Here is a 12,968-nt window from a genome sequence, read left to right on the forward strand (position 1 = left end):
CTGGAAATATATAGTGAGTATCTCTTGATGGTGTTTTGGTATGATAGCATGAATTTATACATTTAGAGTTGATGGAAAATGTTGTCTTGATTTTGATGACCGACTGGCGTTCCTTGATCTCATGAGTAGCTCTGATCACAAGCATTACATTAGACGAGGGAATTACGTATCCATTCTCCTTTTCACTCTCCCGACGTGAGCAAGTCAATCATAAAGGAGTATACGACCAACATGATCCCCCCTCCAGGTGCAAAACGCACAACCTTGGGCACAAGCCCCTTGTACAGCGCGGCAACTCCCTCCTCCCTGTAAACCTTGAAGATACCAGACCACACCCAAGGCAGAGACTCCTTCGCACCAGTGGTGCTCTGGATCCGGCTCTTGACCACGTCAAACGGCGTGTTAAGCAGCGTTCCAACCGTTCCGCCTACAGAGCCAGCGACCAAGTCATTCACCATAGTACCCTTCTTCGTCTCAGCCGTTGGAAGAAGAGAGCGCACTTGAAAGATACACCCAAAGTAGCCAGCGTTCCAGACAATGTGCCTCCACACGGTGCTCTCGAAACCTTGGTACAGGCCTAAGGGTCCAGACTCACGGATGATCTTGACAGCACAGTCGAGAACGCCCTTGTACCTCGCTGCAGAAGATTTATCCTGAAGTCGTATCTTGACTAATTCGAACGGCACGACGACGATGGACTCGGTGGCACCGGCACTCGCGCCCGTGAGGATAGCGAGCTTCTGGTCTCGGCGTTGGGTCTGGAACACGTCGGCGTAGAACTTGGCCCAGGAGTCATTTGCTGTGAATTTTGTTGCTCTGAGAAGATGGGGTTAATATCTCGGGTGAAGAACTAAGCTGAATCGAGTACGCGCCTCTTGGGGGTCTCCATTAAGATCGGGGCCAGAATCCCTCGGTAGAAGCGGCCAACACTGACGGGACAGTCAGCGTTTTCGAGTTGTGGAAGGCCAGCTAGCGCACCCTTCTTGCTTGGCTATCTTGCGGAAACAGTCTATCATGCTTGAGTAAACCACGGTTCCGCTCGTGCTTCGTTGGAGCTGTCTTCAACTTGTCAGGAGAATCCAATTCACGACTTTAATCTCGCTTACTCACAGTCTCGTCTTCACCACGTCCAATGGATACCTGTGACCTCCATCAGTTTGTACTCCTGCATCTAAATGGCTTGGACGTTCTACATGATCAAGATCTACCATCGTCAGCTAACACTGCTAGCATAGACATCCTCAGCAGCGGTCAACTCACTTCAGAGATTCCCGCAACACCGCCTGTATTGATGCCGGATTCGGCGTTCCTCTCAGCCTATGCAATTTGTCTTGCGGTTGGCTTTTGCACATACCTGCGAGCAGCTGTTGTGGAAACGTGGCGGTGGTGACCTGTCCCGGGGCCATGCTGACAATCTCACGAAGTGACAAGATGTACGACTAACCAATCCCTTCTCCGACCCTTTGCACATCTGGACTGATGAGTATATAGAAACTGGGGTCCCACTTTGAAGTTGAAAGCAGGTCCCACACCTTTTGATGCAGCTCATGTGGGACATTGGGGCCATATGCAGATGCCATGATGCACGCAACAAGGGACATGTCTCGGTTTGTGGATGGCGGTTTGGATCCTCTTGTTCAGGTCTAAATTACTGATACACTACGATGAACCTTTATCTACACTAACAACTTGGTCATGCTCCAATTGCTTAATCTCAGCTGCGTCAAGTCCCAGGACTTCGGCTAGAACTTCCTTGGTGTGCTGTCCCAACAATGGTGGAGGAGTTCGTATAGATGGCCCGGTCCTTGAGTATTGAACTGGACTGTTGAGGACCTTGAGCTTTCCAAGCGCCGGATGATCGAGTTCCTTGACCATCCCTCTCGCCGTAACTATACCACGGTTATGTCCTTGCTACTTGAAGGGTTTTGTAAGGGAGTCTTACCGTGTGGATGATTCAGTGTATCCTTCAGGTCATTCACCTTGGCATATGGAAGACCTGTGCCCTCAAAGATGTCAAGCCACTCCTGTGTTGTCTTGGACTTTGTCGCATCCTCTATCCACTTCTCTAAAACCTCCCTGTTCGCCACGCGTGACGAGTTGGTCGAGAAGCGCTCATCGCTCGCCCACTCCGGCTTTCCTAGGCAATTACACAGAACGCCAAAGAGCCTATCGTTTGCGCCGCCAATCAGAATGTCTCCGTCGCTGGTGCGGAACGCGCGATAAGGGACAACCGAAGCTGAACATATCAGGATCTGTATGCCTGAGGATTGTGGTAATACTCACGATGAGATGTGCCATAGCGACCGCCATCTCTCTTGCCCGTCACCAGAACCGACTGTGCCATGTTTGATAGGGTCGCAACCTGGCAATCGCTCAAGCACACATCAAGATGCTGCCCCTGGCCGGATTGCCCTCGCTCAATGATGGCGGCCAAGACACTGTTGACTGCGTACAAACCGGTTGTCAGATCCGTTACCGCAACGCCGACCTTGACCGGAGGTCCGTCTCGGGGCCCTGTGATATGCATCAAGCCCATTTCCCTAAAAATGAGAAGTCATCCTATCAGCAACTCATCTCATCCATTTTTTGTGTTCAAACGTACGCTTCCACCATGACATCGTATCCAGCGCGATCGCTATACGGCCCCGTTTGGCCATAACCCGTGATGCTCGCGTAGATGAGTTTAGGGTTGATCTTTGCCAGACTTTCATAGTCCAGGCCGTACTTCTTGAGGCTTCCTGGCAGGTAGTTCTCGACCAAAACGTCCGAGTTCTTGACAAGCTTGGTTATAATGTCGACGCCGGCCTTTTCCTTGAACGAGAGGGCGAGAGACTTTTTGTTTCGATTGACCTTTTACCCAAGAGATTAGAAACTTGCCTGGTCGTTTCATCTAGTGAATCGCATACCGATAGATAATAGGCGCTCTCGCCTTGCCCGCTTCGGCCGTCCAAGTATGGCGCGTAGGGTGGTCCCCAAGCTCTCGTGTCGTCACCTCGCGTAGGATGCTCGATCTTGATAACCTCTGCTCTGTCTTCTCTTCAGCATATGAGTCTAATCGAACCAGCCATTGTTCTTGGCTTACCCTAAGTCACCCAGGATCTGAGCGCAATATGGCTGTGTCGTGTTAGCCAGGCAAGGTCAAACTTGGGGGATCAACCTACTCCAGCCAACACTCTGGACATATCAAGAACCCGAAGTCCGGTCAAAGGCTGCCTCGGGGTCGCGAGGGTGGCATTGCCCCTGTGGAACAGGGTCGGCCGCGGCAGCGACGCAAGTCTCTGTCGAAGAGGTAGCATTGGTAATATCCGCGATTGCATTGGAAGATTGATTACTTTCGTTACATCAATTGTCAATCGGACGCCTGTAAAAAATAATGGACACAAATGCCTTGTATGTAGGTAGTCGGCATCATCCACTTGAGCTTCATGTGGGACGGTTGGGCGTCCCACGCAGCAACGTGGGGCCGGCTCATGGCGTTTCCTCATGAGTGCCGATATGAACCAGGTACATCTCTATGGTTACAAGGGTAGAAGTGTTTATTTTACGCTGTATACTAAGTCTCAGAGGCAGCACACGCCCGAATTACAGCTGCTCGATTTATCTGCCCTTCCCAACCCGTCGCGTCTCTGTGCCCAAAAGGATGTTCAAGCACGCATTCCGCCTCCCTACGGCCTCTTCTCGGACAGTGCCATGCTTCTACCGCAGTTTCTCTGGCTCTACCTCGTTGCGGAGAATTGACAAGATCTCCTCGTCTGTGACCGACGCCATCGGTGGGCTGAAGAGCAGCTCAACGGTCCTGGTTGGGGGTTTCGGCTTCTCTGGGGTCCCCAACACGCTCATCAACGCCGTAGCCGCACGACGGGATATAAATGATCTCACAGTGGTCTCCAACAATGCTGGAATGCCGGGTGTTGGTCTGGGTGCGTGATCCAGTAGATACTATGCCTGGCTGTGGCTGACCTGGTATAGGCCAACTACTCGAGACGCGCCAGATCAGCAAAATGATGGCATCATATATCGGGGAGAACAAGACTTTCGAGAAGATGTATCTAACTGGCGATCTCAGTCTAGAGTTGATCCCGCAGGGGACAATGGTTGAGAGGTGTGCTGCCGGTGCTGCTGGTGTACCTGCATTCTACACCCCGGCCGCGGTCGGCACAATAGGTCAGTTAAAACCGGCCATTACTATACCAGGGAATGAGACTAACCAAGGCCAAATTCAAGTTCAAACCGGCGAGCTACCTGTGAAATACAACTCCGACGGCACCGTAGCTACCATGTCCAGGGCAAAAGAGACGCGACAATTCAATGGCAAGAACTACGTCCTAGAGGAATCTATATTCGGCGATGTTGCTCTAGTAAAGGTTCACAAAGCTGACAGACTGGGAAACTGCACATTCCGCAAGGCCCAAAACAACTTTAACGAGGCCATGGCAAAGAACGCCAAGCTCACTATTGTCGAAGCCGACGAGATTGTCGAGGTCGGCCAGCTCGAGCCCGAGAGCATTCACCTCCAGGGTATATACGTTGATGTGGTGATCGAGAGTACTGCGCCAAAGAAGATTGAAAAGTTGGTGTTTGACAAGAATCCCGAGGAAATTGTCAAGGGTGAGATGCCATGCACACACCTGGAGTAGCGGTGTTACTAACTAGTCAACCTTCAGAGACAGCATCAAACTCCAAACGGGAACGCATCATCAAGAGAGCCGCCAAAGAGCTAAAAGACGGTATGTACGTCAATCTAGGCATCGGAATTCCTCTAGCGGCGCCGGCTCTAGTGCCCGACGACGTCGAGGTGGTGCTACAGTCCGAGAACGGCATCTTGGGCATGGGGCGATATCCCAAGCCTGGTGAAGAAGACCCAGACCTCATCAACCCTGGAAAGGAGACTGTGACTCTGAACCTGGGTGCCTCGACCTTTAGCAGTCGAGAGAGCTTCAGTATGATCCGGGCGGGCAAGATTAACCTCACGATGCTTGGCGCGCTGCAGGTTAGCATGTACGGGGGTAAGTCTCAAGACGAAAGTACTCTTGGGAGCACGATTGCTGATGATTGCAGACCTCGCCAACTTTATGCTTCCGGGCAAGGTCAAGGGCATTGGTGGTGCCATGGACTTGGTCGCGAACCCGGAAAAGACAAAAGTTGTTGTCACCATGGTAGGGTTGACGACATCCCAAGCATCCCCTAACCTGGTACTGATGTGATTAATAGGAGCACGTCGACCGAAAGGGGCGCCCAAAGATTCTGAAAGGTGAGTCGGAGCTGGCACAGACCCTTTAAACAAAGACGATTCTAACTAGGTGTGTTTAGAATGCACGTTCCCCCTCACAGGACCTCGCTGCGTGTCAAGAATCATCACAGATATTGCAGTATTTGACTGTACGCCCAATGGGCTGGTGCTTAAGGAGTTGGTGGACGATGTCAGCGTAGATGAGCTGAAGAGCCTGACAGGCGCGCCATTTGAGATAGCTGACGACTTTAAGCCCTACGTGGTATGAGTATTGAATACCGCATTTATAGTTTGCTTCACATGTTCCCTGATCCAGTTGATTCCGCACCGTGAGATATTGCCATGTCAGGCTTGCTGTAACGGCACATTGCTTTTGAGTTGTGCTCTTGACCATCCAACTGGGTTGTCTGTTTATTTATGGTAAGCCAATGCATCAACATTAGCCCACTGTTCCAGCAGTAATTCAACTACTAACCTCGTAAACCTTTGTCGCGGAATCTCGTTAGACTTGTGTCCGAAATCGGCCATCGTCACAGGCGTCTAGATCAACACATCGGGAGATGGATCTTGGTTCAATGCAATCTGTACATGAATTACCAAGACAGCGACTCGCTCAAAATTGTACAACTATTTACTATATGCCCCCAGTGTGTCATCAATCATCCGTTGAGATGAACCCAAGTAATTAACCGGATCACACAGGGCCTCCAGTTCCTCTATCGAGATGGCATCAACCACTCTCTTGTCCTCCTTCAGCGTCTCGAGCAAGGTTGCCTCACCACCACGTTCAATCGTCTTTTTACAGGCCTCGTACACAACGTCATGGGCATTTTGCCTACCGACGTACTTGGCCAAGCTCATCATGACCGCCTCCCCGACAATCAACCCCTTGGACATGGCTAGGTTGGCCGCCATTTGACCCTCATGCACTTCAAGTCCGGCCAGAGTGAACTCGGCCTGGTGGAGAGCTCCGACTGCTGCGACGAAACTCTCGGGAATGGCGACCCATTCGAGGTGCCATGGGCCTGACGCGCGCTCAAAGTCGGATACCATTCCATCGAGGACGAGGCCAGCGTTTGAACGTAGGACCTTGGAGGCTGCTAGGATGACCTCGCTGGAAATGGGATTGCGCTTCTGCGGCATCGTAGACGAGGCGCCTCTGTGAGGAACGAACGGCTCGGCAACCTCTCCAAGCTCGTTAGACGACATGATGATGAGGTCCAGTGCTATCTTTCCGAGCGAGCCCCCTATAAGGGCCAGCAGGTTGATAGCTTCGGCGATACCATCACGAGCCACATGCCATGTGATGGGCGGATCTGCTAGCCCCAGCTCGGAAGCAAGCTGCTTGCGAATGTTGATGCCATCTTCACCCGGCCCCAGCGAGGCAAGTGTCCCGGCAGCGCCTCCGTACTGCACCATCAGAGCCCGAGGTCTTAGCTGCTGCAGGCGTTCCCTATGGCGATACAATCCAGAGAGCCACACTGCGCACTTATACCCAAAGGTGACGGGCAGGGCATGTTGCAGATGAGTGCGCCCAGCCATGGGGGTATCACGGTGCGTAACGGCAAGGCGCTCCAGGGCGGCAATTACTCCAGAAAGTTTCGCATCGACAACTTCAAGCCCGGCCTTGACCTGCAAGACACTGGCCGTGTCCATAATGTCCTGCGTCGTGGCGCCCCAGTGGACGTACTTGCCCGCAGGACCACACATAGCACTAAGTTGGCGTACCAGGGGCAGGATCGGGTATCCGACGATATCAGTCTCGTTACGAAGACGGTCGAGGTCGAGAGCAGAAACATCAGCATGCGATGTGATCTGGTTACCGGCGTCGGCGGGGATGACACGGCAATGAGCCTGCGCCCGCGCGAGGGCCGTCTCGACATCAACACATCGTCGGATGTATGCCTCGTCGCTAAAGATCTGGTCAAGTCAGCAGATAAAAATCACAAGGAGAAAATTGGTCCTCACGTTGCGAATCTCTTGTGTGCCAAACAAGTTGCGGAAGATGACAGAGTCAAAGGCGCTGATGGAGCCCAGACGGCGACACTGGGGTTGAGATGGGAGCCGGATCGCCGTAGCCAGACGACGGCAGTATACAAAGGTTCGCAGCATGACTTCAACGTAACTGGATCACAGCTCAACTCACTGCATTGAATGATTGAGTGTCCCACAAGATACTTTATACCACCCCTGGTAGGAGAAGCCATCGTCATGTGGGGTCAGTCAACAGCGTCCCACATTGGGGTAGGAGTGCAGCCCATCTTCCCCGGATCCCACTTGACCACGGATGCTTCAGTCTGGGGGAATGGGCCCAGCTGCCTGCATCTTGGGCGTACTGCTTCTGGGTCCCAGTCCGGTACCATGGTTCTCGGTAGGGGGCTTATAAGTAGCTTGTGTTGTCAAGTGGATCGGGATGCTGACAACGAGACACGACGAGGAGGCATCACCATCATCAGTATAATCCTCTACACATCACGATTCCATCTACTTTGCCCCATTTCATCATATACACTTGAAAGCCATGACTGTCGCTCCGAAACCCCGCGTCCCCGCGACTGATCCCGAAAAGGTCTTCCACTACACCGACCTCCAGAGAACCAAGCCCACTCGCGAGAATGACCCCTACGACTACCAGCCCGGCTGGGGAAACCGACACCAGTCTGAAGTAATCCCCGGAGCGCTCCCCATCGGCCAGAACAACCCACAAGACCGCGGTTTCGGCCTGTATACCGAGGGCATCACATACTCTGCCTTTGCAGCCCCGCGGGCCCTCAACTCGAGCACATACATGTACCGCGCCAGACCTTCTGCTGCTCATCAGGGTTACTCAAACATTGAGACAAAGTCTCACATTGAAAACTGCTTCTTGTCTTTGAACCCAAAGGTTGAGGCCCTCCCTGAGCAGGCAGAGTGGTCTCCCTTCCCACTCCCTCCAGACAATGAAAAGATCGACTTCACTGACGGTCTTCACACCCTCGGTGGGAGTGGTGATCCCAATCTCCGCCAGGGAATCGCCCTCTATGTCTACATGATCAACACCTCCATGGAGAACAGGGCCTATTGCAACACGGACGGCGACTTTCTCATCACCCCGCAACTGGGCATCCTAGACATCCAGACAGAAATGGGCAAGCTCTTTGTCCAGCCCGGAGAAATTTGCGTCATCCAGCGCGGAGTCCGCTTCCGGATCAACTTGGCTGAAGGCACGTCGGTTGCTCGTGGACACATCGCCGAGGTTTGGGGTTCTACCTGGGAGCTACCAGACCTGGGTCCTCTGGGAGGCCATGGCCTTGCCAACCCGAGAGACTTTTTGTTCCCTGTCGCCCATATCGATGAAGACCTGCACGTCCCGTTTACCATTGTAGTTAAAAACAATGGAAAGCATGTCGCGATTAAGCAGGACCATAGCCCCTTTGATGTGGTCGCCTGGCACGGCAACTGTGTCCCCTACAAGGTTAGTGATCCGTTCTTTATGTCTTCATACCTCACTAACAATGATAAGTACGACTTGACCAAATTCGTCGCCCAAAACTCAACCACAGTCGACCACACCGACCCAAGCATCAACACAGTACTAACAGCCAAGTCATCCGACCCTCACGTCCCGCTGGCCGACTACCTCTGGTTCGGCCCGCGCTGGGATGTGGCGAGCAACAGCTTCCGCCCGCCATACTTCCACCGGAACAGCGCTACAGAGCTGCTTGCCTGCATCTATGGGGCTGGGCTTGGTCGGTCTGACGAGTTCCAGCCCGGCGGGTGCAGCTACGAGGGTGGGCACACGCCTCACGGAGGCTTCAGTGATGAGTATCTCCTCGAGACGCCACTTCAGGTCAACGAGCCACGCAGGATCCTAACAGGTGAGCCTTGCGGAGCGGAATCAAGATAACGACGGCTAACTTGCTTCCAAAAGACCAGATGACCATCATGGTCGAGTCCTCACGAACCTTTCTCTTCACCGAGTACGCCCGCAAGATCTGCGGCGTCCTCCACAGCCAGGGCACCGATTACAAGGTCTGGGAGAGGCTACCGGACCGCTTCTCGGCACACCCTCTTACCAAGCAGTTGCTCGCCCGCGTGGCACAGGACAAGGCCAACAGCAGGAAGGCGACTGATTACTACCATTCCCTTGACTTGCTAAAGGAGGCTGCCTCTGCTCAACCAGTCAAGGAAGTTGCTGCTCATACCAATGGCCACACAAATGGTGACAAGGTGTCGGTGGCTTGATGGGGTGAATCGTTAGTTGATGGATTCAATTCTGAAGGGAGATGGCTGGGAGTAGTTGGATTGATGTATGAATGTCTTATATGCTCTGTGTCTTTGTGGTCGGGATCTTCCTCTGTCTCTTCTGCGCAACCGCTTCTTCCCTCTCTTCCTGTATGATTCGGCTCCTTGTTTGATACAAGCAGAAACCCTCGCTTCAAATTAAATAGTACACATGCTACAATCGCAGTCGTCAACCACCTTCGGGCTGATCCTCTACATCAAGCAAAGAATCGCTCATGATCCTCAAAATATGACAAAGCCCTTTTGCGTTCCACTTTCCTACCTCCTCAATCAGGCTGGAAAACTCCAGCAGAATCATCTTTGCCGCGTTATAGCCTCCTTCACATATTACTCCTGAGAAGCTGATGACGCCGCCTTCTCTGAGGAATCGTCTGGCTGCGTTCTCCTGCCCGTCATCGACGGTAGACCCAGGCGTTGATGTCGCCGCCATCCCATTGCCCCCCAGCAAAGGCCAGTCCACCTCATTGAGAAACTCGTAAGGTTCCACGTCTGCGAACCTAGAATCCTGCTGGTTCGGCGGCATCATGAACACGTACAGTCCAAGGACGAGCGCCGCAGCAAAGATGGAGACTTCCGAGTGAAACATGGTGCCATCGCTAATACGTCGGCGGCTCATGGCGGTATAAATTCCAGCAGCATGGAGGCAGGCCCGTCGGGCATACCAGGTTTGACTCCAAGCAGCAATGTTCTGCAGAGCCTCGTGTGCGCCGTCAGCCCCCTTTCGACCCGCAGCGAGCTCAAAGACTTCGAGATTGGCGAAGAGGTTGATGTTGAGGAAGTGCCACATGACGATACAATTTGGGTTCTTGTACCTGAGGAACCTCGAGTAGGATCCGTAGATCTCGTTCAGCAAGCCTGATAGCGCTCTTCCGGCCTCATCAGACGCAAATACTCGGTTGGATGCGTCAGAGAGTCTGTAGCCTCCAGTGGCAGACGGCACCTTGGCAACGCGGATACGAACTTCCAGAATGCGAATCCAGATTATGGAGAGTAGCCCGATGATCCCCACGGGCGAGAGGTTCTGCGACTCTGGCAGGCGTACCAAGGGTTCGTGGGTCTGTATCGTGACAGTTCCAGACACAATGCTGGTGCCGCCGTCAACAATTCGCTTCCATGATCTGGCTGAAGAAGCCTGGAACAGTTCGACAGAGCATGGTACCTCAAACTGCATCACTGGGGACCGAATGAGCGGTCTGTCGCCCAAGCTATACGCCCACCAAGCATCCGTCATTATCAGCGCCGAGATCAGTCTACGCACCAAGTTAACGAAGTGGCCCCCTTGAACACCTTCTGGCCAGCCTACCTTTTTACACTCTCGGCTCTCGCCCAGGCCTTCCAGAGAGCGTCGTCATTCCTTAGTTGGCCCTGAGACTCGTTTTGTATCCTGAGCTGTTCCACAAGGCCTCCTAGGCTCGGTGAGTCTGGGCAGGCGCTGAATAGGCCTGATAGTTGTGCGACCTGGAACAAGTGTGTTGGTTAGTCTCTCTATCACGCTTGGTGAAGAATATCTTACAGAAATTGTCTGGCTATACAGCATACGCGACAGAGTCTCGTTTTGTGTGTCCTACAAGGGCCAATTAGGACACAGCCAGTTAGACTGGGTACGCTGGAAAGGGCACATACCACAGGTGGGCAGATGGACCAAGCCATTAGAAGCACCGCCGCAGACGTGAGATGGGCAATCAATCTCACCGAGCTGCCCGGTCCAAACGACGGCGTCGCCAACTGGTGACAACATTTTTGAGTTGCCGCCGGGAGGAAGCTGAAGGCGAAGTCTCTAACTTGTTTTGAGTCGAAATGCACAAGCCCAAGAAGGCATAATGACAGAACGACCAAGTTCGGCGCAGATTTCGCAGAAAATGTCGGTCGATGTATAAATGGAAGCAGTGAGTGAGGCTGTCGAAAGACAATGTCGAGACCGAGGTTGAGCAATCGCGCTGGCGGAAACTTGCTACTGGACAAGGCATCAGGCACGAACTCGTGGACAAGCTCTTGGCGCTTGTCTTCATCAAGGCCCCATTTCGACTCCTTCTCTTTTCCGATGGACGGCGTCGGTGACGTTTCCGAGATGAAAATGTCGGTCAAGATGTTATCGCCCCTGTAGCCCACCACATCGATCCATATCCTCGCGGCGCCGTCGTCGGCCAGTCTCGATCGATTGCTGGGCCACAGCCGCGCGACCTGGGCGAACCTCTCGAGGGGAATGCTGCCCGCGCGTTCCGTGCTAGCGAACTGGGAGCTCGTCAATGTTGGTGAGTTACCGTTGGCTGTGGACAGGTTCAGGAAATCCAGCGAGTTGAAGTTGGCGTGGAACAGGTCGAGAACACCTTGACAGGCTTCAAGGTCGTTGGAGAAGCCATTACCTGTTATCGAGTTAGACCTCAGTGCCCGTTGCCTCGTTGGCTGAACATGTCTTACTTATCATTAAGGATGACTGCACAAAATCAGTCCCCCCGCTTAACATGACGTGAAAGTCGGTGCTGCCATTGATCATTTCCGGTGGTGAGGTCGTCAAATCAGGAACGACGAGATCTTGTGCGGCTGTTGACTCTGGCTGAGCATCTGGATGGTTCTCATGAGGTCCTTCAAGCGAAGGCTGTGTAATTTCAAATCCAGAGTCGCCGTTTAGTCCTTGATTGCGAGCCTGCAACAATGTTGCCGCAGCCAGTGCATCCAGTTCCGTGATGAGCTGGTCAGTCGAGACAGTCGCATCGATTGCTGGCGGATTTTGGCTCATGTTGTCCCCCTGGTTCGGCAAGCCATTGCTGTTATCACCGCTCTTTTCAACCTCATTTTCGGTAGTGCTCTCGCGACGGGCGGTCTGGTTCTGTTCGACGGCGCTTTCGGGGTTGCTCTGTGTGTCATTTGACGAGTTGTCTTGCCCATGAAAGTACTTGACGTGCCTCAACAAGACGTCGCTAGCCCAATTCTTCAGCAAACAAGACAAGGAATAGAGAACGAGCACGCCTATCGTACCACGGCGCGAACTGACCTCCGAGCGTACCGACGATTGCACTTACGGCACTGGTATGGCTTTTCTCCAGTGTCTGCACAACCTCATGTCAGCTTGCGACAACCATGCATTTGCTCCCAGGTGTCTCACGAGAACGCTCGTGGCGCAAAAGATGCTCGGTCTTGATGAACGTCCTATGGCAGTACGAGCAGCGTTTCATCCTCGCAGAGCAGGGCCCGACCGGGGGAAGAAGCAAAGAGTAGAGCTTGAGGTTTTGCTTGAAGCAGCGGTAAGTTGAGCTCGAGCACTCAGTGGGGCTCGACAAACAGGTGCAACCGGATGTACGTGACCCTTGGAGATGCCTGTCAACCACTCCCATGTCAAAGACGGGACATTCGGGGCCCGGCCAGCCACTCCATGGACTCCACTGAACCGGGTCTGTCAAGGTGTTTGCGGGGGGACGCGGGGTTGAAATGCGGGGGGTGGGACAGGACAGGGGTA

General features: G+C 53.2%; 4 protein-coding genes and 1 pseudogene across 5 annotated transcripts, besides 1 other annotated feature; 2 read left to right on the forward strand and 3 right to left on the reverse strand.

Moving 5' to 3' along the window:
• Positions 1–182: 182 nt before the first annotated feature.
• On the reverse strand, positions 183–3,296 carry NCS57_00218200 (Mitochondrial thiamine pyrophosphate carrier 1; the record flags this gene model as incomplete). Its single annotated transcript, XM_053052217.1, has 12 exons — positions 183–816; positions 873–929; positions 979–1,055; positions 1,111–1,140; positions 1,261–1,317; positions 1,687–1,889; positions 1,943–2,236; positions 2,284–2,540; positions 2,603–2,850; positions 2,907–3,027; positions 3,083–3,114; positions 3,162–3,296. 12 exons carry the CDS (start codon positions 3,294–3,296, stop codon positions 183–185), a joined length of 2,145 nt encoding a protein of 714 aa, XP_052917463.1.
• Positions 3,297–3,589: 293 nt separating this feature from the next.
• NCS57_00218300 lies at positions 3,590–5,498 on the forward strand (annotated as a pseudogene). The gene is made up of 7 exons: positions 3,590–3,920; positions 3,970–4,164; positions 4,225–4,608; positions 4,665–5,006; positions 5,059–5,156; positions 5,212–5,251; positions 5,311–5,498.
• Positions 3,590–5,498: a sequence feature.
• Positions 5,499–5,857: 359 nt separating this feature from the next.
• Positions 5,858–7,342, reverse strand: NCS57_00218400 (ADSL-C domain-containing protein; the record flags this gene model as incomplete). Its single annotated transcript, XM_053052218.1, has 2 exons — positions 5,858–7,150; positions 7,199–7,342. The coding sequence occupies 2 exons, from the start codon at positions 7,340–7,342 to the stop codon at positions 5,858–5,860; spliced, it is 1,437 nt and encodes a 478-aa protein (XP_052917464.1).
• Positions 7,343–7,751: 409 nt separating this feature from the next.
• NCS57_00218500 (Homogentisate 1,2-dioxygenase) lies at positions 7,752–9,454 on the forward strand (the record flags this gene model as incomplete). Its single annotated transcript, XM_053052219.1, has 3 exons — positions 7,752–8,684; positions 8,733–9,087; positions 9,141–9,454. The coding sequence occupies 3 exons, from the start codon at positions 7,752–7,754 to the stop codon at positions 9,452–9,454; spliced, it is 1,602 nt and encodes a 533-aa protein (XP_052917465.1).
• Positions 9,455–9,683: 229 nt separating this feature from the next.
• NCS57_00218600 (uncharacterized protein) lies at positions 9,684–12,687 on the reverse strand (the record flags this gene model as incomplete). Its single annotated transcript, XM_053052220.1, has 7 exons — positions 9,684–10,764; positions 10,818–10,972; positions 11,028–11,078; positions 11,138–11,877; positions 11,933–12,432; positions 12,507–12,561; positions 12,618–12,687. 7 exons carry the CDS (start codon positions 12,685–12,687, stop codon positions 9,684–9,686), a joined length of 2,652 nt encoding a protein of 883 aa, XP_052917466.1.
• Between the last annotated feature and the right edge of the window lie 281 nt (positions 12,688–12,968).

Source organism: Fusarium keratoplasticum, chromosome 2, assembly GCF_025433545.1.
Source record: "Fusarium keratoplasticum isolate Fu6.1 chromosome 2, whole genome shotgun sequence".
Taxonomy (NCBI): domain Eukaryota; kingdom Fungi; phylum Ascomycota; class Sordariomycetes; order Hypocreales; family Nectriaceae; genus Fusarium; species Fusarium keratoplasticum.